Source organism: Chenopodium quinoa, unplaced genomic scaffold (assembly GCF_001683475.1).
Source record: "Chenopodium quinoa cultivar QQ74 unplaced genomic scaffold, ASM168347v1, whole genome shotgun sequence".
Taxonomy (NCBI): Eukaryota; Viridiplantae; Streptophyta; class Magnoliopsida; order Caryophyllales; family Amaranthaceae; genus Chenopodium; species Chenopodium quinoa.
Window position 1 is genome coordinate 1408841 of NW_018743066.1, and position 24745 is coordinate 1433585.

A 24745-nucleotide genomic window follows, 5' to 3' on the forward strand; every position below is an offset into this window, starting at 1 on the left:
TGCGAAGTAAACAAAGCACAGGAAGATAAACAGCATTATAGTAAGTGGTAAAAAAAAGGTCCAAATACTATAAAGACAATTCTAATTCATATGAAACTCATATACATATATAATATAAACATATATGAGACATGAAAATGTTTAAAATACGACAATTATTAATAATAATGTCATCGATTTACTTGATCACATTGTAACCTCACTTCACCCATGTTCCCAGTAAGAACATTAGCCGAAGAAAGCTTAACAAAAGCAGAAGAAAAAGCTTGGAAAAACAACTCTTGATCATCAGCAAATTGATTGACAATATTAATGGTGCGAGGATCCCTTGAAATAGTGGAGTCGATGCTAAACAAGCCTTTGCCCATAATAATATCCCTATAATATTGATTATCAAATATAGTTGGTGTTATATCATTTGGTATTGCTGTTAAGTTTGTCATAGGAATTTTAGTAGGGCAACCAAATTTTAATGCAAGTTGAAAATTGGGATCCATTTCATCTCTTGGATTTGGCTTGTACAGTCTGTCCACAATGTTTATGCAATGCCCTGCTCCTAGTGTATGTCCACCTACAAAGATGAAACAAATTTTTTTATGACGGCATAACATGTAATAATATATAAGACGATGCAGAACTAACACCAATCAAAAAATTAATTTTTCATGTTGGATGTCAACTACTCGTAGCTTGGTTATATATGTTACTAGGGGATGATCCAAAACATATGATTAGTTTCCGTCTATATTATTTATCTTTTGTGGTTTAGGTGTTTCATTACACTAAACAAGATTTTAGTTCACAACTTCACAATCCACAATAAAAAAAATATTGACGAAATTTAGTATTCGATACTAAATACTAGTACCACTACTAATACAATACGTGTCAACTATAGTAATGACATCCACGTACCAACAATCAATGTTATTTTCTTATTAAATTGACAACTATTAAAATTTTGGTGACACTTAGTTTATATATATATATATATATATATATATATATATATATATATATATTTATATTGTTTCGGGTGAAAACAATGGGACCTTGCCGAAGGTCCGCTGAAACGGAGAAGACTAGATTCGGTCCAAGTTATGTTGGGCCGAAGGTTTCCTGCACAGTAAACACACGTAAACTAGCCTCGGGGGTGTTGCCGTGGAAGGCCCCTCCGATGCTAAAGTCAGTACAATGTGTAGAAAGAGAACACTATGCAAGAGAATTAGTTGCTTGAGGCTTTGCTTGAATATATGAGAATATATGAGAATGTATGGGAATCTATGAGAATATGTGAATGAATGAATATATCTGAATATTGATGGCTTTTATACCTCTTCATACATGGAGAAGTTGGGCCTTAGCCCAATTGGCTTGCTTTGAGGGCTGACCTTTGACTTTAGCACAATTGGAGAGTTGAACCTTGAACTTGGGCTTTTAATTGGATCATTTAATGCCTAGGCCCAATTGGACTAAATTGGACCCAAACAACTTGCCCCCCAGACCCGATTTGGAAGGATGACGGGTCGGGTTTGATTTAATTCAGAAAAGGAGGGAAGTAAATGATTTAATTAATCCAAAAATTTGAATTTAAACCGTAATTAATGAGATAACAACGGTTAAGGCGGATGATTGTGGAAGTTGGACGGATAATGGGCAGTTTAATCACAAGGTCGTGCGTTTAACGGTTACTTAGTGGGGTATTTAAGAGAAATTGAAACGCGGACTCCCCGTATTCCCATTTCTGGAGATATAATCAGAGGCGCGTCATTTCTCCTCACTTATTCACAAACACAAACCCAGAATTCTCGAGAGAACCCAAGAACCCGCATCAAAACTTCGCAAATTCCCCGAGCATTAAGCTTAGAACTGAGACTTGCCACTACGAACTCGTAAATCGGCAACTTTCGCTTCAGATTAAGGTAAATTCCTTTGATTTCAGTTTATTTTTCTTCGAATTCGAACTCCTTCCCTTTTTTTCGACTTTTTTCTTCGAAATAATCAATGGCAAGAGGAGTTAGAGGTAGAGCCCGTGCTCCAAGAAGAGCAAGGCCAATTCCCGATCCTAGGAACAGGATTGGGACCTGGAATGGAAAAAGGCCAGAGTCTGACCCTGCTGAAGGGATTAGGGCGACTCCAATTTCCTCGGCTCCTCCTCAGAGAACGGAGGGGCCGAGCGCTTCTGGACGGGACGATGAAGTTCCCGCTGTCCTTTGGGATATCCTCCCCGGGTTTTTAGAGTGGGAGAATGCCGAAGTAGCTTCGGCCATGATAAAGAACCGCCCCTACTCATGGTGGGTGGAGAATGCCGAACAATATCGGTTTGCCGAGCAAATTGAGTTGCATTACGGCATTTTTGAAACTGATGGGTATTGGTGCCGAATGCCCGCGGCATTCGATAGAATCCATCGTCCACCCCCGGGGTATGTGGGGGTGTACACAAGACAGCTTCAGTATGGGCTGAGGTTCCCTTTGGACGTATTCGTCCGAGACTTGCTGATCCATTACAATATCTCCCTATGTCAGTTAACTCCCACCAGCATCCGAAGGGTGATGACATACTTATGGGTCTGCAAGTTCTTCAAGTATGTGCCGAACCTGCACTGCTTCAAAAAGCTTCATCGGCTAGTGCCAAATATTCAAAGTGGGCACGGAAGCCATGGTTCTGGGTGGTACCGGATTGAGTCTCGGCCCCAATACCTAACCATGTGGCCGAACGACTCTTCAGACAAGGACTGGAGAGGTCAATGGATTTGGGTTAGGGCACCCACGGATCCGGGCCACCCTTGCGTCTTCAGCGCTCCCCGGTACATTGCTGAGCCTGATCCCGACATGGGAAGTCTAGGTCCCCTCGAAGATAACGGGCCGGATCCGAACCTTGATCAACAAAATATCTTCGGCAAGCTGCCGAACCGGGGGGGCAGTGGCCGAATGCAGCATATCCCGGAGACTTGGCTCCCCGATACGCATTATGTTTTCCAAGAGAACATGCTAGCAGCTGTTGGCCTCAGCCGAAAGTTTAAGGATGGTAAGCTTCTTCGGCTGGGGCCGAGGCTTTTTAATTATCTCTTTTTCTCCTCACTTCGCTTTTTTATGCTGTGCCAACCTAACAGAACTGACCTTTCCCCTTTTCTTTTTCAGAACGGGACGAGACCAACGTTGGCATCAACTACGCTCGTCTTGGCGTCAACCGAGAACGAGTTGTAACTGATCGGGCCCCGTCTATCACTGAACCGAGGCATAGGGAAGTTCTTCTAGACTCTTCCCACTTCCAAATTGAGGTTGTTGCTCTGTATCAGAGGCAGAAGCCTTGGTGGAAGAAGAGAGACCCCTGGTTTCAGCTGCTGGACGAAGAAGCTGAAGCTGCCCGTGCAGCCGAAGAGGTTGCACGGGTTCTCGAAGCTTGCGAAGAAGGAGAAGGGTCCTCCAGAGCTGCTGAAGAAGAAGCTGCAGCTAGGGCAGCTGAAGAAGACGAGGCTTTGCTGAAGACCTCGGTGAGCTTTCAGACTTAACTTTGTCTTTCTTTTTTTTTTTTTTTTTTTTTTTTGTACTCACATTCTTCCTCCCCCCTGTCTGAAGAGAGTAACAGACACAGAGAAGGGAAAGCCCCTGTTCGTCCCGAAGACCAAATACAAGAAGAGTCTTCAGACTCAGACATGGACGAGCAGCCCCTTCAGAAAAGGCGCCGAAGAATGGCCATCATCGGCCCTCATGACTTTCAGCGGAGGCCGATGAACATCGGCGTTGAAATAAGGGAACCCGAGGAAGGCAATGGATCGCCGAGGGTTCCCCGGCCACCACCCCAATCACCTCAAAAGACCCCTCCGCCACCTCCTGAGATGGAGGTGGATCAGAGAACTCCCGAATCTAAGGGAGGGGTCCAAGAAGAAATTCAGGAGAGTGCTGCTGAGCACAAAAATAAGGATGCCGTGATGCCCAGTGCTGAGGGTTTCACGGCAGACATTGCAAGAGAGGTTGAGGCTTTCGTCCTCACCCCTGAAGAAGAAGAGGTCATAGTAATTGACTCTTCTGAGAAGAATGATGCTGAGCCATCCAAAGCTAAAGAAGCTCCATCGTCATCCTTTCCTTCTTTCCAGACTCTGCAATCTGGAGAAATGGGTTTCTCGGCCCCCCGAATTCCAATCCCTGATCACATCTGGGACCTCATATGGGGTCAGAACCGTGAAGGTGCTGCAGCCTACTTCGGCGATTTTGCTGGCATGTCCGAAGTAGATAGGGCAAGAATCTGGTCGCTGAAGGCCACTGCTGGGATGGGCGAATCCAGCAGATCAGTTCCTGACCCAGCCAGGTCTAACCAACTGCTGATGATGCAGGTGATTTTCCTTGCCTTTATTTCCTCTAAAATTCAGCTCTATTTTTATTTATATTTTTTTTTAACTTGTGCTCCTGTTTTCAGTTCGTGCACAATCAGACTCTCACTGTAGAGCTGATAGATACCCTACAAGATAGGGTAGACGCTGCCGAGCACGACAAGAAGGTAGCTGAAGAGGAATTAAAGCTTGCTAAGCTGAAGCAAGCAACAACTGAAGAGAAGCAGCAGAAGGGTGAGGAGTACGAGAAAAAAGCTGCTGAAGCCCTCAAAACCTTCTGCGACGCTATGGAGAAGGAAGTTTTTCCCCCACTGATGGAAGGGGAAAAATTCCTCCAGGAGCACATGGGAGTGGACGTCTCCAAATTCAAGGCTGCCGTTGAGATCCGTATTCAGGAAGGGGCTGCTGCACAAGCTGAAGTGCAGCAACGGTTAGAAGCTCTTGAAGCCAGCAGAATGGCTGCTGAAGAGCTGCTCCTGGCTAGGGATGTCCAACTCTCAGAGGCTGCTGCTGCTGCTGAAGCTCAGAGAGCTAAGCTCCAAGAGGCTGAGGATCTGCTGATGGCCAAAAAAGAAGAAGTGGCCCAGGCTCAGACAAAGGCTTTCCAAGTTCAGCAGGAGCTGAATGAGCGGAAAGGTTCCTCCTCCAAGTTCGCCGATGAGCTGAAGAAATCCAAGGAAGACTTGGAGGAGACCCAGAAGAAGTTGGCTGATGCTGAGGCTCTACTCAAAGTCCGTGTCTATACCCAGGAAGAATATGAAATGGGTTTCAGAAACGGGTTCAGAGTATGCCGAAGAGTCTGCCTTCATGCTGAGCCGAAGCTGGACTGGTCCAAATGTGCTGAATGGGTCCAGAATCCCGAAGACCCTCATATGAAGTATGCAACTCCAGTCGAAGCTGAAATTCTTAAGGCTGAGGAAGCCGAAGAAGAAGCTGAGAGAATGGAGTTGGAGGCTGAACTGAGGGAAAGGGAGGCTCGGCAGAGTGCAAAGCCTGCTTCTTCTGCTGCTGGGGTTGAGGCCACCATGGGGCTCAACAATGCTGATCAGTCTGATCCTCGGGCTGAAGCATAGGAACTCGGGCAGTCGTCTTCAGAATCTTGCGGTTCATCATGCGCTTAAGTTTAGACTTGCCGCTTTCTGAATTTTTTGCCTTGTTTTTTGCTTCAGCTTGCCTTGTCGTACAACAGTTTATTTTTTTGCTCATGTACGTATTTCGGCAGCTGTTATTTTCCGCTTGTGGGCGGCTGCCGATACAGTTTAATTGAACTTGTAGCTCAATTTCTGAGCATAAATTATTAACTTGATGCTCTTTTCTTCAGTTGCTTTGTTTTTTAATGTTTTACTGTTTCTTCAATTCTGCCGAACATAAACTTGCACTGATAGTGTTTCTTGCCCCCCAGAAATTGAAGTATGGCTTCAGCTGATTAAACAATTTCTTTATTTCTTCAAAATGGGTATTCGAAACACAGGGCCAACTGAAGGCAATGCTTCGGATAACGCCTTTGGAGAACAAATCTAACTGAAGCTTGACTTCAGCTGAAAGACGAGTTCTTTAAAAAATGGATATCCGAAACACAGGGCCAACTGAAGGCAATGTTTCGGATAATAGCTTTCTGGGATACAAGGCTCAGTTAAGGCAATATCCCAGAATTGTCCATGGACTCATGTCTTTGGAAAACAAGTCTTACTGAAGTTGGACTTCAGCTGAAAGACCAGTGTTCATTAAAAAGACGGATATCCGAAACACAGGGCCAACTGAAGGCAATGTTTCGGATAATGACTTTCTGGGATACAAGGCTCAGTTAAGGCAATATCCCAGAATTGTCCATGGACTCGTCTTTGGAGAACAAGTCTTACTGAAGTTGGACTTCAGCTGAAAGACCAGTGTTCTTTAAAAAGACGGATATCCGAAACACAGGGCCAACTGAAGGCAATGTTTCGGATAATGACTTTCTGGGATACAAGGCTCAGTTAAGGCAATATCCCCGAATTGTCCATGGACTCGTCTTTGGAGAACAAGTCTTACTGAAGTTGGACTTCAGCTGAAAGACCAGTGTTCTTTAAAAAGACGAGTTTTGTCAGCAATCTGAAACCCAGTTACCCGAAGGCGAAGGTTTAAGACAAGGCTGAATAAACAATTTTCAACTGTTGCTGTTATCCTTGATTTTCTGTCTATCTTTGAAAAATGGATACCCGAAACACAGGGCCAACTTAAGGCAATGTTTTGGATAATGGCTCTCTGGGATACAAGGCTCAGTTAAGGCAATATCCCAGAATTGTCCATGGACTCATGTCTTTGGAGAACAAGTCTTACTGAAGTTTGACTTCAGCTGAAAGACCTGTGTTCTTTAAAAAGACGAGTTTTGTCAGCAATCTGAAACCCAGTTACCCGAAGGCGAAGGTTTCAGACGAGGCTGAATAAAAAACCCTTAAAGAGTAGATAGAACGAAGAAAACTTTGAAAGGATAAAAAGTTGTAAACATTTATATAAATGGTGGCTCCAAGGCCTTTCATTAGTTCAAAATGTACTTACAAAGATTGTTCTGCCCCGAAGGGTTTACACATGATATTTTTTCAGTACATCAGCGTTCCAGTGATTTTTCAACTCAGTTCCATCCAACTGCCGAAGTCGGTATGTCCCTGGCTGAAGCTCATCATAGATTTCATAAGGTCCTTCCCATGCAGCTGAGAGTTTCCCATGGATTCGGCCTTTCTGAACTGCAGCAGCATTCCGAAGGACAAGGTCTCCAATTTTGAGAGGCCTTGCATGGACCCTTCGGTTATAAAATTTGCTGATTCTCTGCTTATAAGCGGCCATTCTGCCTCGGGCTGAGTCTCTTACTTCATCGAGGAAATCGAGAGATTTCCTCATCAGTCGCTCATTCTCAGCCTTGAAGTGGTGCACTCGAAGGCTCTCAGAGCCAATTTCCACTGGAAGGACGGCTTCGGCACCATACACCAGTTCAAAAGGTGAATGGCCCGTTGCCTCTTTTTCAGTTGTCCGAAGGGACCAAAGGGTTCCAGGGAGCTCCTCCAGCCACTTGAACTTTTGGTCTTCCACCCTCTTCTTGAGGGCATTTAAGATCTGTTTATTTGCAGCTTCGGCTTGTCCGTTACTTTGCGAGTGGCATACCGCTGAATATGCCAGTTTGATGCCGAACTGATCTGTATACCGCTTCAGCGGTAAGTTATCAAATTGCCTCCCATGATCGAAGACAAATACTCTCGGGATGCCAAAGCGAGTGATCATATTCTGCCAGATAAATTTCCTGACAGTTTGCTCTGTAATGTTCGAGGCTGCTTCGGCCTCGATCCATTTACTGAAGTAGTCAACTCCAACTATCAGCCATTTTTTCTGGTACACAGCCTCTGGAAATGGTCCCAGTATATCCAGTCCCCATTGGGCAAACGGGAGTGGATTAAGGATCGGCTGAAGATCCCTTGCTGGCTGATGGATAACTGGAGCGTATTTTTGACATTTTTCGCATCTCCGAACCAGCTCCTTAGCATCTGGTATCATGGTGGGCCAGTAATATCCAGCCCTCAATGCCTTGTGGGCTAAGGTTCTTCCCCCAATGTGGTTCCCACAGATGCCGAGGTGAATCTCCCGTAGGATATAATCTGCATATGTTGGTCCCACGCATTTCAGCAATGGGGCTGAGAAGGATTTTTTCAGAAGTTCCCCCCTGAAGACAATGAACCTAGAGCTGGTTCTCTTCATCTTGGAGGCCAAAGCTTTATCTTCGGGAGTTTCTCCCCGAAGCTTGAAAGCTAGGATGGGGTCCATCCAACAAGGCTCTGGGTCAGCGCAGCACACTTCAGGTGCTTCGTCGACACTTCTCTCTCGACGCACTTCTACATATACAGATCTGTTCAGCTCGGTAAGAGATGAACTGGCAAGTTTGGAGAGTGCATCGGCTTGAGTATTCTGACCCCTTGGGATCAGCTGAACCTCAAAAGTTTTCAGCTCTGCAATGACTGACTTGATCTTGGCAAGATAAGCTATCATGGAGGGCTCTTTGGCCTCGTAGCTGCCGCTGATCTGATATGCAACTAGCTGAGAGTCTGTTTTTAGGCAGACGTGATCGGCTTCCAGGGAGATGCACAATTCTAGGCCAGCGATTGCTGCCTTATATTCGGCTTCGTTATTCGAGGCCTTAAAAGAAAATTTTAGTGCATACTCAAAGGATTTGCCTTCGGGAGAAGTTATCACCACTCCTGCCCCCGAACCGTTTTCGGTGGAAGATCCATCCGTAAACACGGTCCAGACTTTCTTTTCACTGTCTAGCGCTTCTTGGTATGAGCATTCGGCCAAGAAATCCGCTAGAGCCTGTGCCTTAATGGCAGCCCTCGGACGGTAGCTGATGCTGAATTCGGTGAGCTCAAAAGCCCACTTGGCTAGCCTACCAGATTTTTCAACCTTGCCGAGAACTTTTTCCAACGGCTGATCAGTTAAGACCACTATCTGATGGCAATCAAAATAGGGCCTTAGCTTCCGAGCAGCTACTACTACCGCGAAAGCGACTTTCTCGAGTAGAGGGTAGCGAGTCTCGGCATACGTCAGTGTATGACTGACGAAGTAGATCGGTTGCTGACTTTTACTTTCTTCCTTCAGCAATACTGCGCTGATGGTGGCCGGGCTAACGGCCACATACAGGTACAAAGTTTCAACTTCAGCTGGGCTAGCCAGCGTTGGGAGTTGAGCCAGATGCTCCGAAGCTGCTTAAAGGCGTCTTTCTGCTCTTCCTCCCAAACGAGCTCTTTTATTTTCGGGAGTTTCAGGGCTTTGAAGAAAGGTAACCCCTTATCCGAAGCTCTGGAAATGAACCTCGAGAGGGCTGCCATTCTTCCGGTGAGCCGCTGAACATCCCGCTTCGTTTTCGGCTCAGGAAGGTCGAGCGCCGCTTTGACTTTGGAGGGATTGGCATCAATCCCCCTTTTGCTGACTATGAACCCAAGGAATTTCCCTGACTTCACGCCGAAGACACACTTCTTCGGATTCAGCTTCATTTGATGCTTTCTTAAGGTGGCGAAAGTTTCGGCCAGGTCCTTAACATGGTCCTCAGGTTTTTTGCTTTTGACGATCGAATCGTCGACATAGACTTCCATGTTTCGGCCCTTTTGATCGGCAAAAACTTGATCCACCAGTCTTTGATAGGTTGCCCCCGCATTTTTCAATCCGAAGGGCATCATTTTGTAATTGTACACCCCAGCGTTCGTGACGAATGCTGTCTTTGCTCGATCGTCGGGGTGCATGAAGATCTGATGATACCCCGAGAATGCGTCCATGAAACTAAGCAAGGCATGGCCACTTGTCGAATCAACTAGCTGATCGATCCTCGACAAGGGATAGATTTCCTTCGGACAAGCCTTATTTAGGTCCGTGAAGTCAACGCACATCCTCCAGGTACCATTGGGCTTCTGAACCATCACCACATTTGCCAGCCATTCTGAATATTGGCAAGGTTCGATGAATCCTGCCTCCAGCAATTTTTTGACCTCGGCTGCGATGTCTCGGTTCTTATTAGCGGAGTAATTCCGCTTCTTTTGTTTAACTGGTCGACACGTTGGGTCAACATTAAGCTTATGGGAGATGAGGTCTGAACTTATCCCGGGCATATCAGCTGCCGAGAAAGCAAACACATCTCTGTTGTCCCGAAGGAGCTGAATAAGTTCACAACGGGTGTTCGGATCAAGGTCCATCCCGATTGTTACACATTTCTCAACGTCTCCTTCGGCCAACCCAACTGTTTCAGTCTGTTGGTCCATGTCCATTGCTGATGGACTGTACTCTTCATAATCTGGCCTGCTGCCAATGTCAGCAGGTGTCCCAGTCTTTTTGTTCTTCGGCTGGCTCTCTGAGTCTTGCGGCTCAGCTGAAGAGCTAGCCTTTTCCCTTTCGGGCCCTTTACCTCTGGGTACAGATCCTTGAGCCGAAGCACTTAGGCCTTTCGGCTTTTTGGTGCTTGGCTCTCTTTCTTTTTCTTTCTCCTCCTCATCCTTGTCGTCATCTGGGCGACTACTGGATGGCTTGAGGTAGTTGCACCTTCGGGCGTCCTTTTGGTTGCTCTGTATCCTTTCGGGGAAGCCGGCGTCTGAGACGTAAATCATCAGCTGGTGATAAGTTGAGACGACCCCTTGGATCTCATGAACTATGGGTCTCCCCAAAATCACGTTGTACACTGAAGGAGCGTCAATGACCAAAAATTCAATCATGACGTTCCTGGCTGCCTCATCGCAGCCGATGGTGACAGGAAGTGTCACCTTCCCATCTGGATAAGTTGAAGCCCCGTTGAACCCGGATACCGGGTAGGGTACCGGCGTAAGGTGCTTGGGCTTCAGCTTGATTTGATTGTAGGCCTTTCGGAACAGAATGTTTGCTCCGCTGCCACCGTCAACAAGGACCTTACTGACGTCGTGGTTGGCCACCGTGGCGATGATCACCAACGGATCCTCGTGAGGGAACGTAATCCCCCGACAGTCGGCGGCTGTGAACGTCATGTTCGGCACCGGCGACTGGGGAGATTGAATGTCAGCGTTGTTCACCTGGTGAGTCAAAGCTCTAAGGTGTCGCTTGTGCTCCCTCCGAGAGTATATTCCTCCCGAGATAACATTGATCAGAGGGAATTTCCTCTCCGGCTTTTTACTGTTTTTCCGGGGGAAGTCGAGGTCTTGCCGAGAGTCCTTTGCTGACTTCTCGGATTCTTTTTTCTCGCGGTGATCCGCGATGTATTTTTTCAAGTATCCCTTCCGGACCATGTCCTCTATCTGGTCCTTCAGTTGGATACACTCCTCAATGTTGTGTCCCGAAGACTCGTGGAACTCGCACCACTGATTTTTATTTTTTCGCTGATACCACTCTGGGAGTGGTCTCGGCTTTCGGTAACTCTGCTCCTCCTTCGTCACGCTGTAAATTTTGGCGCGTGGAAGAGAGAGCGGAGTGTAGGACTCGTATCTGCCTGTGTATGAGGCAGATCTTTCCTTCTTTGGGTCGCTGGCCGAAGATTGCTCCGAGGCCTTTGACTTTCCCTTTGCCTTATGGCCTTGGCCTTCAGACAAGGGTATTTGTCTTTGTTTCCCTCCCCCAAATTGAGGTTGGGTTTTCGCTTTGTTCCATTCTTCGGCTCGGATGAACTTATCCGAGGCATTCAGAGCTTCCTCCAAGGTCTGCGGGGTATGCATGACCATGAAGTCTAGGAACTTTCCGGGCTGAAGGCCATTCTGCATTGCAAAAACGGCTAGCCCCTGGTCCAGCTGAGAGACGCTGGATGACTCGTTACTGAAACAGGTTAGATAGTCTCGGAGGCTTTCGGTTTCCCCCTGTTGTAGACTCATGAGCTCTGCAGTAGTCTTCTCTCGGCGGTTTGCCGTGGAAAACTTGCTCCTGAACTTGGAGGACAGATCATCCCACCCTGTTATGGAGCCTTGCCTTACTCCCTTGGAGATCCACGCTTGCGCGACCCCCTTGAGAGTGGTTGGGAAATATTTGCACCAAGTCGCTTCGGATCTGGGGCAAAGATGCATATGAGTCTCATACGAGGCCACGTGATCCTTCGGATCCGAGGTCCCGTCATATGTGATGTGCGACGGTATTTTAACCGTGGGCACGCGCTCTTCCAGTATCCATTGCTCGAATGGTGAACTAGCGGGTAGCATAACGGCCTTGCCCTTGTTCCTGGCCGAAGGGACCGCGCTCCGCCCTCTTAGAGAGGTAGGAGTGGTTTTCGTCCCTGGCTGGGAAGTCTGGGCCTCGGCTGCAGGGAACGAGAGGCGACTGCGCACACTCGGTTCCTTGCCGCCGAGTCGGTCGAGGACGCTTCGGCGAACCATCTCAGGTTCTCGGTGAGTAGATTCTGGCCGAGAAGCTGAGCTGCTGCTCTTATGCGTTTCTGGTCGTGAGGATGAGGATCCTTTTAAAAATTGAGGGTTCTTTTTCCTCTCTTTTTCATTCTTCCAGGTATCCTCTTCCCACTCTTCCAGTTCCCGGAAGGAAGGAAGCTTCCCACCATCATGGTCTAACTTCCTCCGCTGATGCCGGGTATGCGGAGGAGTTCGATCACGAGGTGGTGGCATATTTTGTGCCCTCATCGCCTCCATGAGTACTGCCAGCGCTCTTGCCACCTCTTCCGAGCTGGGCCCCGTCAAAGGGGTCCTCGGCCGAGTATGGGAATGAGGGCGCACAACCGATGGTTGGCTTTGGGGCACTGAATGTGTCCTATGATCGGACTCACCCCTGCTAGACCGAGAGTGACTCGGCCTATGATGAGAGTCATGAATTACGGGAGAAAGGGAATCCTCCTTGTATGATCCTCCCCCGAGCTGGCACCCTTGGGAGAGTTCCGGTCCGGCGAGGGTGATGGTGTAGGGGTTTTAGGCTTTTCGCCCGCTCCTTGACGGAGGCTTTTGCTCTTGCGGTTCTTAGCCATTGCTACTAAGATAATTGCAAGATGATCTTGGTTAGAAATTTGGCTTAAAGATTTTTGAAAGTCGTCCCCACAGACGGCGCCAAATTGTTTCGGGTGAAAACAATGGGACCTTGCCGAAGGTCCGCTGAAACGGAGAAGACTAGATTCGGTCCAAGTTATGTTGGGCCGAAGGTTTCCTGCACAGTAAACACACGTAAACTAGCCTCGGGGGTGTTGCCGAGGAAGGCCCCTCCGATGCTAAAGTCAGTACAATGTGTAGAAAGAGAACACTATGCAAGAGAATTAGTTGCTTGAGGCTTTGCTTGAATATATGAGAATATATGAGAATGTATGGGAATCTATGAGAATATGTGAATGAATGAATATATCTGAATATTGATGGCTTTTATACCTCTTCATACATGGAGAAGTTGGGCCTTAGCCCAATTGGCTTGCTTTGAGGGCTGACCTTTGACTTTAGCACAATTGGAGAGTTGAACCTTGAACTTGGGCTTTTAATTGGATCATTTAATGCCTAGGCCCAATTGGACTAAATTGGACCCAAACATATATATATATATATATTTCCACATTTGTATAGGCAATTAAGGACTTGTACCAATTATAATCCATTATATATTGTACGATAATTATATGAATGCACCGCTACTTGGTAAAGGCCAATATATTTCATGTTACATATTGTAAGGCTATATTTGGAATGTACTACTACAATGCGTATCACATAAAAACTTCCAAATATTATTTTGCTCATAACTCCCTAAACTTCTAATTATGAATATTTAATGTATAAATAAATGTGTTGTTTATTGTGAGAATAACGTTGATGTTTATTTTGTTACGTTTTTGCATGCGTTATGTATTAAAGAGAGTTATACAATAAATATATACTCCGTACAATGGTTTTGCTGTATGTATATATAACTAATTAATTAATTAGCGTATGATTTTGTAAGAGTTAATAAGAAGAGATTACCTAGAATTGCCACAGACTCTCGGAGATTCATTCCTTTGCTCATGAAAATTTGAAGTAATTGATCGACGTCGATGCTAGTGGAAGGAAGATGAACATCAGCTTGTTGGGTGCTACAAGTCCTAGAGTCCTTTCTTCCAAGAGGAATTTGTATTGAAGGTCCACCCGAGAGCGCGACCGAGTCCCTTGCTGCTAGAGCAATTATGTCTGCACAAGAGACTTGCCTTGGACATGCGGCTTCCAAGACGAATTTTAGTTTACCAATTGCTTCAAATTTTCTGATCCCGAAGTTCTTGGAACATTTCATTTCCGAGTCTTTTGAATTCAGTAGAATTGATGCATCACATCCCTAAGCAGAATTCAAAGTTATTGAGTTATTCGTTTTAAAATTTTGGTTCAATCTAAACCAAAATTATTATGCTTTCCCTGTATTTTCATTTGCAACGGATGCTTTTTACACTATGCACGTATTCTTTTATTTTGCCTATAATTGATGGTTTATTCATAAGAAACACATATGTGTAATATATCTTATTATACATACGTACTTTCATCTAACATATTAATGTTCACCCAAAAAAAAAAAAATGTATACGACGGTTAAAATTTTAGTATATTAATTTATTGACAAGAGTGAAAATTAAAACGACTTTAAGGTAAAACCCACGAGAATAACAGTGATATACTATAGGTAGAACTAAATTTGGTGGACTACTATTCAAGGAAAGATCACACAGTTAGGTCTTCATCAATCATGATTGATTGTGAAAGGTAATAATAAATGAATGAAAGTGGCGGTGTTAAATATGGCATGAAAATAGCGTGATAATGTAAAAACATAAAGCAATTTATCAAAAATGAGGTTAAAACTTGAAAGGAAAGGAAATCATTCATCTACTAACTTACGTAAATAAATGATAACTAATGTCATAATTTATTATTAATAATTCACCGAAAGCACATGATGAGTTATGAAATTATGTACATGAATGTATGGACGTAAAACAATCAGAAATCGGAGCTTTTAATTTGTTATTTTCGGACCACAAATTACAAATATATATTCTTCTGAATAATTGACCTTCTAATATTCTAATGCAGAAGCGCAACCTTTAGTCAACAATCAACAATAAAATTAATGACCATAACGTATCATTTTTCACCTGGTTAGATAAATGTTTTTTTAAGGTCAAGAAGAAATTAGAAATGTGTAAAAGTTAAAATGATGTAACTATAAAGAACGGAAAATGTATCTTTTAATTTTGTTTATTTGAGTTTTTTTACACTAAATACAATAAGCCATCACTAACATACACTTAAATTGTTTTAAGGTAACCTTAAAAAAGTTATTATTTTTAGGTTGTGCACTAGAATTTACAAGGTGTTAATCTTCGTGTTTATGTTATTAATTTTAAATATATTAACATTGATTCATTGATGACATATAATATATGAAATGAAGTGTTATTTGAGTTGCCATCAAATGCATGGAAAACGAAGTAGTATTAGAATTGTATGATGACATGTTTATTAAAAGTCAACCTATAAAATTAATTTTGTTTGCTATTCCATAGTTAGAGAGACATATCCTTTTCATAATAAATGAAAATTTTAGGTCTACCTAAGTGTAGATAAGATGTTTAATTTCATGTAATGTCTATTTCAGCCAATGGCAGGCCAAAAATAAAATAAATTATGGAGGTAACATTGTAATTACTTACGCTTCACCCACCCTAAAATTATTGAAAAAGTTTGAATTGCTATGATGTATAAATTATCTCAAATAATATAAGCTCCAATGTTCAGCTTCAATTCAGTTCAGCTTCAATCGATTCAGTTTAGTTTAGTTCCTAATTTCCTTCTTTCATAAAATATTCAATTCAGTGCAGTACAGTTGATCAGTTTAGTAAATCAGAACAGGCCCTGAATGTGTAGCTAGATTGATATACTTAGTAGAGGCTAGCTAGTACACTACTAAGACAATTAGTTAACCCATAAAAGTTTAGTTACACGTCACTCTAACTCCATTAATTTTGAGCAACAAAGTACTTGCTAAGTTGCCATAAGCCCATAGCTCAATGCTTTCATTATTAATTCTATAGAGTACTTGAGACTGTAATTTTTCAGTTGTTAGTTGGCAATTCAATTCTAAAAGGAATTCCTTTTTTCAAGGGATAATAATAGGAGTGTGACGAAAGCAAGAACAACATGACAATAGAAAGGTTAAATTCTGTAGAAGAGAAAATGAAAAATTATATTCATAGTACAGTATATTTCTTAGCTTCTTTCGAAATTAGTTGTCACGTAGTCAGGAAAGATTACGTATATTTAATTAACTACTCTTTTCACCCTGGTATGTGACATAATATTTACTGTAAAATGAGACGATAGGTACATATATATAAAGTACTATGGATATAGACTTTTAAAAACAGAAATAAAGTAGGCGTATGTATAAAAAGAAATTGAAAATTATGTATACAATCCCGCGAAAAATAGACTAGTGCACCCAAACAAGATTCGCTTCTATGTTTTGGATATTGATCACCTTAAGAATTGAATCAAGTTGACATTCGTTTATAAGTATAGTTTGTACTTGTATATTTGTAATAGTAGTTTGCATATATCATAATAACTGCAATAAATTAAATTTTAATAAAATCACCTATTACTAACAAAGTATACATTAAACCTGAGTTTTCAAAAAAAAAAAAAAAAAAAAAGTATACATTAAAAGTACCCTTGTTTCTCAAACGGAAAACACTACATACCAATATTTGAATATATCACAAACAATGACAACTAAGTGAACTAACTATGAGTACGTACGTTGATATTATGAGCAATCAAAGTGTATTTTACTTTTCTTTTTTTTTTAAAGGGTGGTTTTTACTAGTAAGAAAAATTATGACATTGGGGTGGTTAAAGTAGTGGATCAACTGAATTAATTTAAGCAATTAGATATCTAATGAAATCAACAACGAACCAATAAGATATTATTGAGCTAGTAGTACGCACTTCGTATATGATTTACAAGAATTACAACTAACCTAAAATTTCTATAACAATGACCTCTATAAGTTCCCGAGATTCCTAAACATTCCCGTTATATGCATTTTAAGTATATATCTATATATATCACGATGATTAATTTGGCATCACAATCGCAAATACAAAAAGATTATATATGAAATAAACTAATATAGAAGGGGTATATATGTAATTACCTGAACTTGGCAGTCATGAAACAATAAGCGAAGAAAGGCAGCAGGAGAAGAAACATCAGTTGCAAAGATGCTTAACATCTCTTTTCTAACAATGTCTTCTAAAAATGGACATGAAGTTTCATAGTAGTTGTAATCTAACTGATTATAAGCTTCATTTTTTGTAGCACATAAACTAAGTATCACAATACTAAGATGTATTACTCTCCAACTTTCCATTTTCTCTGAAAAGTTATTTTCCAAGATCAATTGAAAGAGTTTGGTATGTTAGTTATGTATATATTATTATTATATATATAGGGTGTCAGTCCATTCATCTAGTGGTACGTTAAATTATTATGAAGCATATATTTATATTTTTTTTATTTTTTAAATTGATACATTATTAAATTTGTGCTCTATGTCACATTTTAGGGGAAGTAAATGCCTTTTACTTGTAAAAGGGTGCATTCAATATTTTTGTGTTTTGTCATTTAAAAATTATCTTACCCCAAACAAGTCTAGAAAACTACAGTACTACTTTTTTTTTTACATGTTCTTTATTGTCTCGATGTTTCATGATCTTTTTTTTTTAGGGTCAAAGTGTCAAGACTAGTCTAATGTAGTTGTTATTGTGATGAAAATTTGTCTAATTTTATGCATTAATATTCAAATACCTAATTAATAATTAGTACATATATACATAACCATGAGACAGCAATAAAATTAAAAAATCATTTGACTATTATCTTTATCTAGCAAGGATTAGAATTACATAGTTGTAGACTTAAGCCTTATTTATATACTTCACTTATGGTTACAAACTTACAGTAAGATACGTAGTATAAATTAAAGGGTTTTTTTTTTTCACCATATACCCTTAAAATTTCACTTGTTCATTGTTTTTTTTTAAGTTTAAAAAAATCTACCCAAGTACTACTTGTACCATTAACGCTACCAAATCGCTAACTTGCCAAACACATTTACTTCAAACGTTATTTCAAAACGCTAATCGTTACTTCAAACGCTACCGATGAACATGACCTTAAGCTACGAAGTATTAAAGTAGTTTTTCGTCCCATTGTCCTCTTCATATCTGTTATTCCTTTTCACTTACCACTTCATATCTGTTACTCCTTTGTATGTAGTATGTACTATACTTGGCTGCTAATTTGGGTTGTGTAGTAATTGACAATGCAAAGTTTGCAAAAGAATTTCTAGAGTTTTGGTATTCAAAAAAAGTTGAAATTTAGTGACCGACTCAAACAATTAGAGGTTGGTTTGCTATCAGAACTTCTGACAATATGCCTGCCAAAAACAGAGCAAAAACACCCACAAATTGAGCAAAATTGATTATGAATTGTATGTCAAAATTTATTGTTGTTAATTTGGTCTTTCCTCTTTTCAACCAATATGCCTCAATACTATGCACATTTCACCAATTATAACTGGTTAGTCGTTGGTTTAACTGATAAAGGATTTGTTGTGCATTTATTTTCCTTCTTTCTTTTTCACATGACATTCAACTTTGTCTTTTACAGTTGAAGAAGTCATGTTTTAAAACTTAAAAGTACAAGTTCTAATACAAGTTCATGAAAAAGATAGGAAATACAGTATATTGGTGATTTAATCTAGGTAAAGACTTACTTCCGTGAAAAGGATAATTTGTTTCGATCAGATCGATGTGATAGATCACGAAGGCAAGAACACGAAAGTTACTGGCTGTAGTGTAAAGGAGCCAAGTTTTTGTGAATTGATTTGTTTCTACTGCATTACTTAATCCCCGAGTTTTAAGATTAAACAACGGGCAATAAGCTTAGTGGTAGAACGCGTCCTTGATAATTATGTACTTACGAATGTCCTTTTATGGAATTGTGGGCTCTGTAATTATAAATGACCATGTTTAATAACTTGCCCCATTCTGTATATGCAACCAATTGAAAAATGACCAAGCAGCAATTTCTTGGTTGGATGATAATAAGACTTCTACTCAACCAGCTCATTTTCCAGCATACACATCCCATCAATGTTTCATATGTACTAGTATTATTATTAAGAATTACTGTAAACAAAATTTAGTAAATTAGCTAAAGCCTAGATGTTTGTCCAATAATAAAACTGTGCTCTGCACTATCAACTAGGAAAGCAATCAAGGACTTACAAACTTGAAGCTAATCATTTCTTTTCTCGAGCTCTTCTAGCAACGGTTTCATTCCATCCTTTCTGGCGTGCTCTTTGCTCCCACATTGCGGTTATCTTTCTCTGTGCTTCTAAGGCTTCCTCGGCTCTTTCTCTTGCCTCTTCGCAAGTTTCCATGCCTGAGTTGCACTTATCTGCCTCTTTCTGATACTGAGACGCGAACTTCTTAGCTTCTAGCAACCCCATATCAGATCTTCGCTGGTTTTCTGAGGCTTCGGCCTCTTTTTGTCTCAGCTCGTCTGCCACAAGATCTGCAAAGTGCTTCTCCATTTCTTCACTAACCTCAGGATCATGCTTCATACAATCTGAAAGAGTAAAAACATCCAGAAGAATATCAGCATATCATCATATAATTTCACCCCTTGGCTTGAAGTACATCATGAATTTCATAACTTTAAAAAACCCTAACCTGTAAATGATCTGTTCAGTCCTGTAACAAAAGCAAACAGATGAATCTGGTTAGAGAGTCGCGAGTTACAAGTGAGTCACAGATAAATCAGTTTTCTTGAGAAATGTATTATTAAGCTTAACTAATACTCCTATTAGGGTTATAATGTAGTATAATTTAGAGCAAATTTTAGGTAAATGGTGGCTTGCCATATTCTAGAATATTAAGTATGCTTTAGGTCATTATTGAAACAAGATGCATTTTATTACTAGTATATAGAAAATAAAAGTATTCCATTTATAAAACAGTGTGTATATTGTATGGGTTTTTGGACAATTTCTTTCATACACAGGAGTGCCAGTCCAAGAAGCCTGTTGCCTGTTGGTGCAGAGAGCCAAATTGTGTGGAAATAAAAAATCTATATAGAAAATTAGAAAGCTATGATAATGATTAACATATAGTGATTAACATTAAATCCAAAAATATGCAACATTCATGATCATCAAGGTTACACCATATTAATTACTAGAGTAATTAATGGAGGCCAAGATAATTAACTAAAAATAATACGGAACTTAATGTTTATATAAAGCACCTAGTGTAGATCCTATCCTAGACATTAATTTTTTGTCCGAATGAGCTACAAGGGCAACATTGACACAATTTAAGTCACAAATTTACCTACACATTCTAACTCCTAACCGTCTAATCGATCATGATTTGTAGAAACTAATGCAATGCAAACCAATTAATTAGGGTTATAAGAATGATTAAATTACCTCAAGGAATCCGTCAAAAAAAAAAATTACCTTGAGGAAGAGATAGAAAAGGGTAAGAGGAAGAACAATCACAAAGGCAAGGAGAGCAAGAAGAGGAAGAGTGAGAAAATGCGGCAAGGCCTTGCCAATAAAGTGGGGGACCCACAATGTAACCAACACACATCCCAAGAATTCCAGTTGCCATTTTCACCACTCTTGGGCTGAATATCCCATTTCCTCTCTTTAGATGTACCATTTTCTAACCAATCATAATGCTGCTGCTTCCTCTTCTTCTAATGATGGTACTGGTAAATTTCGGATTTTAATCACAAAAAAGTTATTTTTTGGATTTGTTATAGAATTAATGCGGTTATTTTATTTTATTGATTTTATTTTTGTTTAGTTTTGGGCATCAAATTTGAATTTATGGGAAATTACCTAGTCAAATGTATATGCTAACAAAATGCCTAATCTTGAGCCAAAATTTTATAATCTGTCTTAATAAAATAAAAAGTACATCTTTTTTTCTTTTTCTTGATGGTTTATGTTTGGTTCTAAGATTCTAACTAAAAATGATCAATGCCGGGTACAGCCGACCCGAAAATGTTGGCACAAGCCCGGTAAATTTGGGCCAAGTCAGATTAGTCACTAGAGACTTTTGATGCTATATCATACAATAGACAAGGAATAATACTTGAATACTCTTTTCATCATAAGCTTTTGGGATAGACGGATACTTACATCACAGAAGAGCAGTTCACATTTGTCTCCTCCCATTTACTCACGCCACTCCAGCATATGCCTAGAGCAATGGCTGGTCTGCATCAATGTAGAAAGGATGCATTTAATAACCCATCATACTCATATCCAGCCACCAGAATCAGTCAAAGTGAATGGTTTTTATTTGAAACAAAGACACATACCAGCTCATGTGTACCAATTAATGGTCAAAAAATCGGTTACAGAAAAAATGCGATCACACCTGCATATGTGCATAAACTATCAATATGTCAACATGTAAAGTGAATGAAATTGTAGAACAAAGATACATGCCATATTATATTTGTAGCAATTACTGATCAAAGAATCACTTACACAATAAAATCGTCCCCTGAATATATGCATAAGTTAACCATCCATATGTTCAATCAGTGTACTTTGATAGGATATTGGTCCCGGAATTTCAGTTCCCAGTAGAGGGCCTCCGGCCTTATAACCTTGGCTTTGGTATGCAGGTCTGACAGCAGCTGGAAAATGATTCTACAAGCTGTAAATTGCTGAATAATCACACTCTTGTCCTCAAATTAATCATCAAAAGTAAATTGGTTATAGGACCTTGTTCACCCAAATAAAACATTAGTTTCATAAATATTGTCATTCAAACTACTGTTACTCAGGTTGAACCTCAGTTCATCCATTTGATAACCCAATATTTCCAGGACCCAAAACATTTCTTCATTGAGAGGATGATCACTCTGACCATTAAAAAATGAGGTAATTTCCCCTTGTTGCTGAATATAACTCCAACCTGGGAGCTTTTTCAGTCCAAGAGCCTTCATTTGAGTCCATGCATCATTCACCCCCTCCCATCTCTTCATAGAAGCATAACTATGAGCCAGCTGCACATAATTCTCAGCACAAGCAGGTTTCAGCATCATGATATCTTTTGCGACAATATCACCAAGTATAGCATCACCCTTTATCCGACATGCATCAAGAAGTATGCCCAAAACATCAGCCGTGGGATTGGAAAACATTGTCTTTATGAAATTGTATGCCTCTCCAAGCCTTCCAGCTCGACAGAGCAGATCAACAATGCAAGCACGGTGCTCCAGTTCTGGTTTAATTCCAAACTCATGTATCATTGCATTGAATATCCTTAGACCTTCAGAAACCAGTCCATTGTGGCTGCAAGAGAAGAGAACAGAAAGAAAGATGACATGATTTGGTTGAAACCCCAAGTGTAGAAAATCCAAAAACAGCTTTAAAGCCATCTCCCCTTTTCCATGACTGCCATATCCAGTGATAATTGTGCTCCATGAGACAATATCATGCTTCGGCATCTGATTAAAACACTTGTGAGCTGTTTTAAGGTCACCACATTTTGAATACATGTCAACTAAAGCTGTACCAACCATTATGCTCGGCTGAGAAATGCTTCTGGTGAGAAAATTGTGGATCCACTTCCCTTGTTGCAGAGCCCCTGTGGAAGCACAGGCTTGGAGTAGGGAAATAATGGTTATAGAGTCAGGTTGTTGGAGCATTGATCTCATCTCATTAAGCAAGCACAATGCCTTCCACAGATCACCATTTTGTGCATATGCTGCAACAATTGCGTTCCATGAAACTATGTCTCTCTCACTCATATTGTCAAAAATGGCATAACTTTGCCTTAGAAGACCACACTTTGCATACATAGTGATCAGTGAGTTTTGAACAGGAATATCTAGAGTCATTCTTTGACGTAGTAGGTACGCGTGTACTGAAGTCCCAAGTCGTAGTGAACTAATTTTTGCACACGCAGCAAGAACTGTAGCTATTGTTGATGTAGAAGGAGTACAACAAGAATCCAGCAATTGACTAAAGACCATCAATGCATTGTATGCACTATCATTCTGTACAAATGCAGATATCACAGAAGTCCAAAGAATCACATCCTTCTCTAAAACCCTTTCAAATACTCTAAACGCACTGCAGAAATTTCCACATTTCGAGTACAGGACCACGAGTGAAGTCGCTAAATGTGCATCCACATGCAATCCACATGTCACAATCTGTCCATGAATCAGTCTTCCCAAATCAACATCAGTTTGCAAAGACTCGGAGGCACTCAAAAGAGTCCCGAATGTCTGCTGGTCAGGGCCGATACCTTCACTCCTCATTCTTTTAAACAGCTTCAATATCTCCTTAAAGTTCCCTGCTTGAGCATAACCCGAAACCAATGAATTCCACGAAACAATATCCCTCTTAAACATCACTTCAAATAAGTCCCTAGCAGCTTTAATTCTCCCACATTTTCCATACAAATTCAACATACAGTTAGCCAAATTAAGATCAGAACACAAACCAAACTGAACTACACTAGCATGTAGACACTCCAACAAAGAAATATCACTAACCCCAGATAGAATATTCAACATGGTAACAGAACTAGGTGAAATTCCCTCATATCTCATCATATTATACAAATGAACCCCCCTATAAACATCCCCAGAGCGCGTGTAACACCCAATTATAGCAGTCCAAGGAACTACATTTCTGTCAGGCATTAAATCAAACACATTATGTGCATTCTTGACCCGACCAAATTTCGCATAAAAATTGATCAAAGAAGAAGAAATATAGGAATCTGAAGAATACCCATGAATTATAACACGTTGATGTAACAAAATGCCAAGTGAAAACTTGTTGAGAAAAGTGCAAGCTTTAAAAAGACAGGGGAAAGTGTGAGCATCTGAGGGAGTGTGGGAGTTGAGCATTGAAGAGAAGGTGGTGAATACATCACGGTGAGAACCCGATGAAGAAAGGCGGTTAATCGTTGAATTGAAGGATTTTGTTGCGGTGAAGGACGGCGGCAGTGGTGGTGATTGCGGCGGCGGTCTTATGTGAGCTTTGAGCCTGCTCATTGGCCTAGGATAGTGAAGAATGATCGTTTTTAGTTACGGTAGTTAAAATTTAAAATGTAGTTGAACGTTTGAAAATTTTGATTTTTGCTACCTATCAAAACTTTTATTGAATTTTGCTACCTAATATATGCCCTTTTTTTAAATTTTGCTACCACTGAACGAAATCCGTTAAGGAATCCGTTAAGTGGGTCCATAACGACACGTGTCGTGTTATTATTGGCCAAAAAAATTAAAAAAATAAATTAATTAAAAATTAAAAAGAAAAACCTAAACTACCCAGCCACCACCCCCTTCCCCCCAACTCACTGCACCCCTCGCCGAAACCACCACCCGCGTCGCACCACCAGCCCCAACCCACCTGAACCCTCCCCCTCCCTTTCCCGCAACCGTGTCGCCCCCAAAATCGCTAAACCCAAAACCCTCGTCCCCAAAAACGGGCAAGAACATGGCCTTAAAAGGCCGAAATCGGCCGATTAAGGCCACTGAGCCCCAAAACCGGCCGATTTCGGCATTTGTGGCCAGATTCGTGGCCGTGGTGGGATCTAGGGTTTTAGTTTTGGTGGTTTTTGGGGGCGACGCGGTTGCGAGAAAGGGAGGGGGAGGGTTCAGGTGGGTTGGGGCTGGTGGTGCGACGCGGGTGGTGGTTTCGGGGAGGGGTGCGGTGAGCTGGGGGGAAGGGGGTGGTGGCTGGGTAGTTTAGGTTTTTCTTTTTAATTTTTTTTAATTTTTTTAATTTTTTTGGCCAATAATAACACGACACGTGTCGTTATGGACCCACTTAACGGATTCTTTAACGGTGGTAGCAAAATTTAAAAAAAGGGCATATGTTAGGTAGCAAA

General features: G+C 41.2%; 3 protein-coding genes across 3 annotated transcripts; all 3 read right to left on the minus strand.

Annotated features, from left to right (window-relative positions):
• Positions 1 to 26: 26 nt before the first annotated feature.
• Positions 27 to 17636, minus strand: LOC110731309 (peroxidase 29-like). Its single transcript, XM_021911160.1, has 3 exons — positions 16960 to 17636; positions 13736 to 14081; positions 27 to 571 (listed from the first exon to the last, which is right to left on the minus strand). Exons 1-3 carry the CDS (start codon positions 17173 to 17175, stop codon positions 171 to 173), a joined length of 963 nt encoding a protein of 320 aa, XP_021766852.1. The 5' UTR covers positions 17176 to 17636; the 3' UTR covers positions 27 to 170.
• A 1230-nt stretch (positions 17637 to 18866) lies between these two features.
• Positions 18867 to 24329, minus strand: LOC110731308 (pentatricopeptide repeat-containing protein At4g04370-like). The gene is made up of 5 exons (XM_021911159.1): positions 21376 to 24329; positions 21204 to 21262; positions 21022 to 21099; positions 19544 to 19564; positions 18867 to 19439 (listed from the first exon to the last, which is right to left on the minus strand). The coding sequence occupies exon 1, from the start codon at positions 23904 to 23906 to the stop codon at positions 21621 to 21623; it is 2286 nt and encodes a 761-aa protein (XP_021766851.1). The 5' UTR covers positions 23907 to 24329; the 3' UTR covers positions 18867 to 19439; positions 19544 to 19564; positions 21022 to 21099; positions 21204 to 21262; positions 21376 to 21620.
• On the minus strand, positions 19111 to 20536 carry LOC110731149. The gene is made up of 3 exons (XM_021910982.1): positions 20332 to 20536; positions 19544 to 19564; positions 19111 to 19439 (listed from the first exon to the last, which is right to left on the minus strand). The coding sequence occupies exons 1-3, from the start codon at positions 20534 to 20536 to the stop codon at positions 19111 to 19113; spliced, it is 555 nt and encodes a 184-aa protein (XP_021766674.1).
• Positions 24330 to 24745: the final 416 nt, after the last annotated feature.

Bases quoted from the DNA above. Each gene is read 5' to 3' on its own strand.
- LOC110731149 (XM_021910982.1), bottom strand. From the start codon at position 20,536: ATGGTACATCTAAAGAGAGGAAATGGGATATTCAGCCCAAGAGTGGTG. The intron at 19,565-20,331 runs GTAATTTTTTTT...CTTTTGTTACAG, and splicing joins TTTTCTATCTCTTCCTCAAG to GACTGAACAGATCATTTACA. The intron at 19,440-19,543 runs GTTAGGGTTTTT...TTACTCTTTCAG, and splicing joins ACTGAACAGATCATTTACAG to ATTGTATGAAGCATGATCCT.
- LOC110731308 (XM_021911159.1), bottom strand. From the start codon at position 23,906: ATGAGCAGGCTCAAAGCTCACATAAGACCGCCGCCGCAATCACCACCA.
- LOC110731309 (XM_021911160.1), bottom strand. From the start codon at position 17,175: ATGGAAAGTTGGAGAGTAATACATCTTAGTATTGTGATACTTAGTTTA. The intron at 14,082-16,959 runs GTAATTACATAT...AATTCTGCTTAG, and splicing joins TTCATGACTGCCAAGTTCAG to GGATGTGATGCATCAATTCT. The intron at 572-13,735 runs GTAATCTCTTCT...TCATCTTTGTAG, and splicing joins AGAGTCTGTGGCAATTCTAG to GTGGACATACACTAGGAGCA.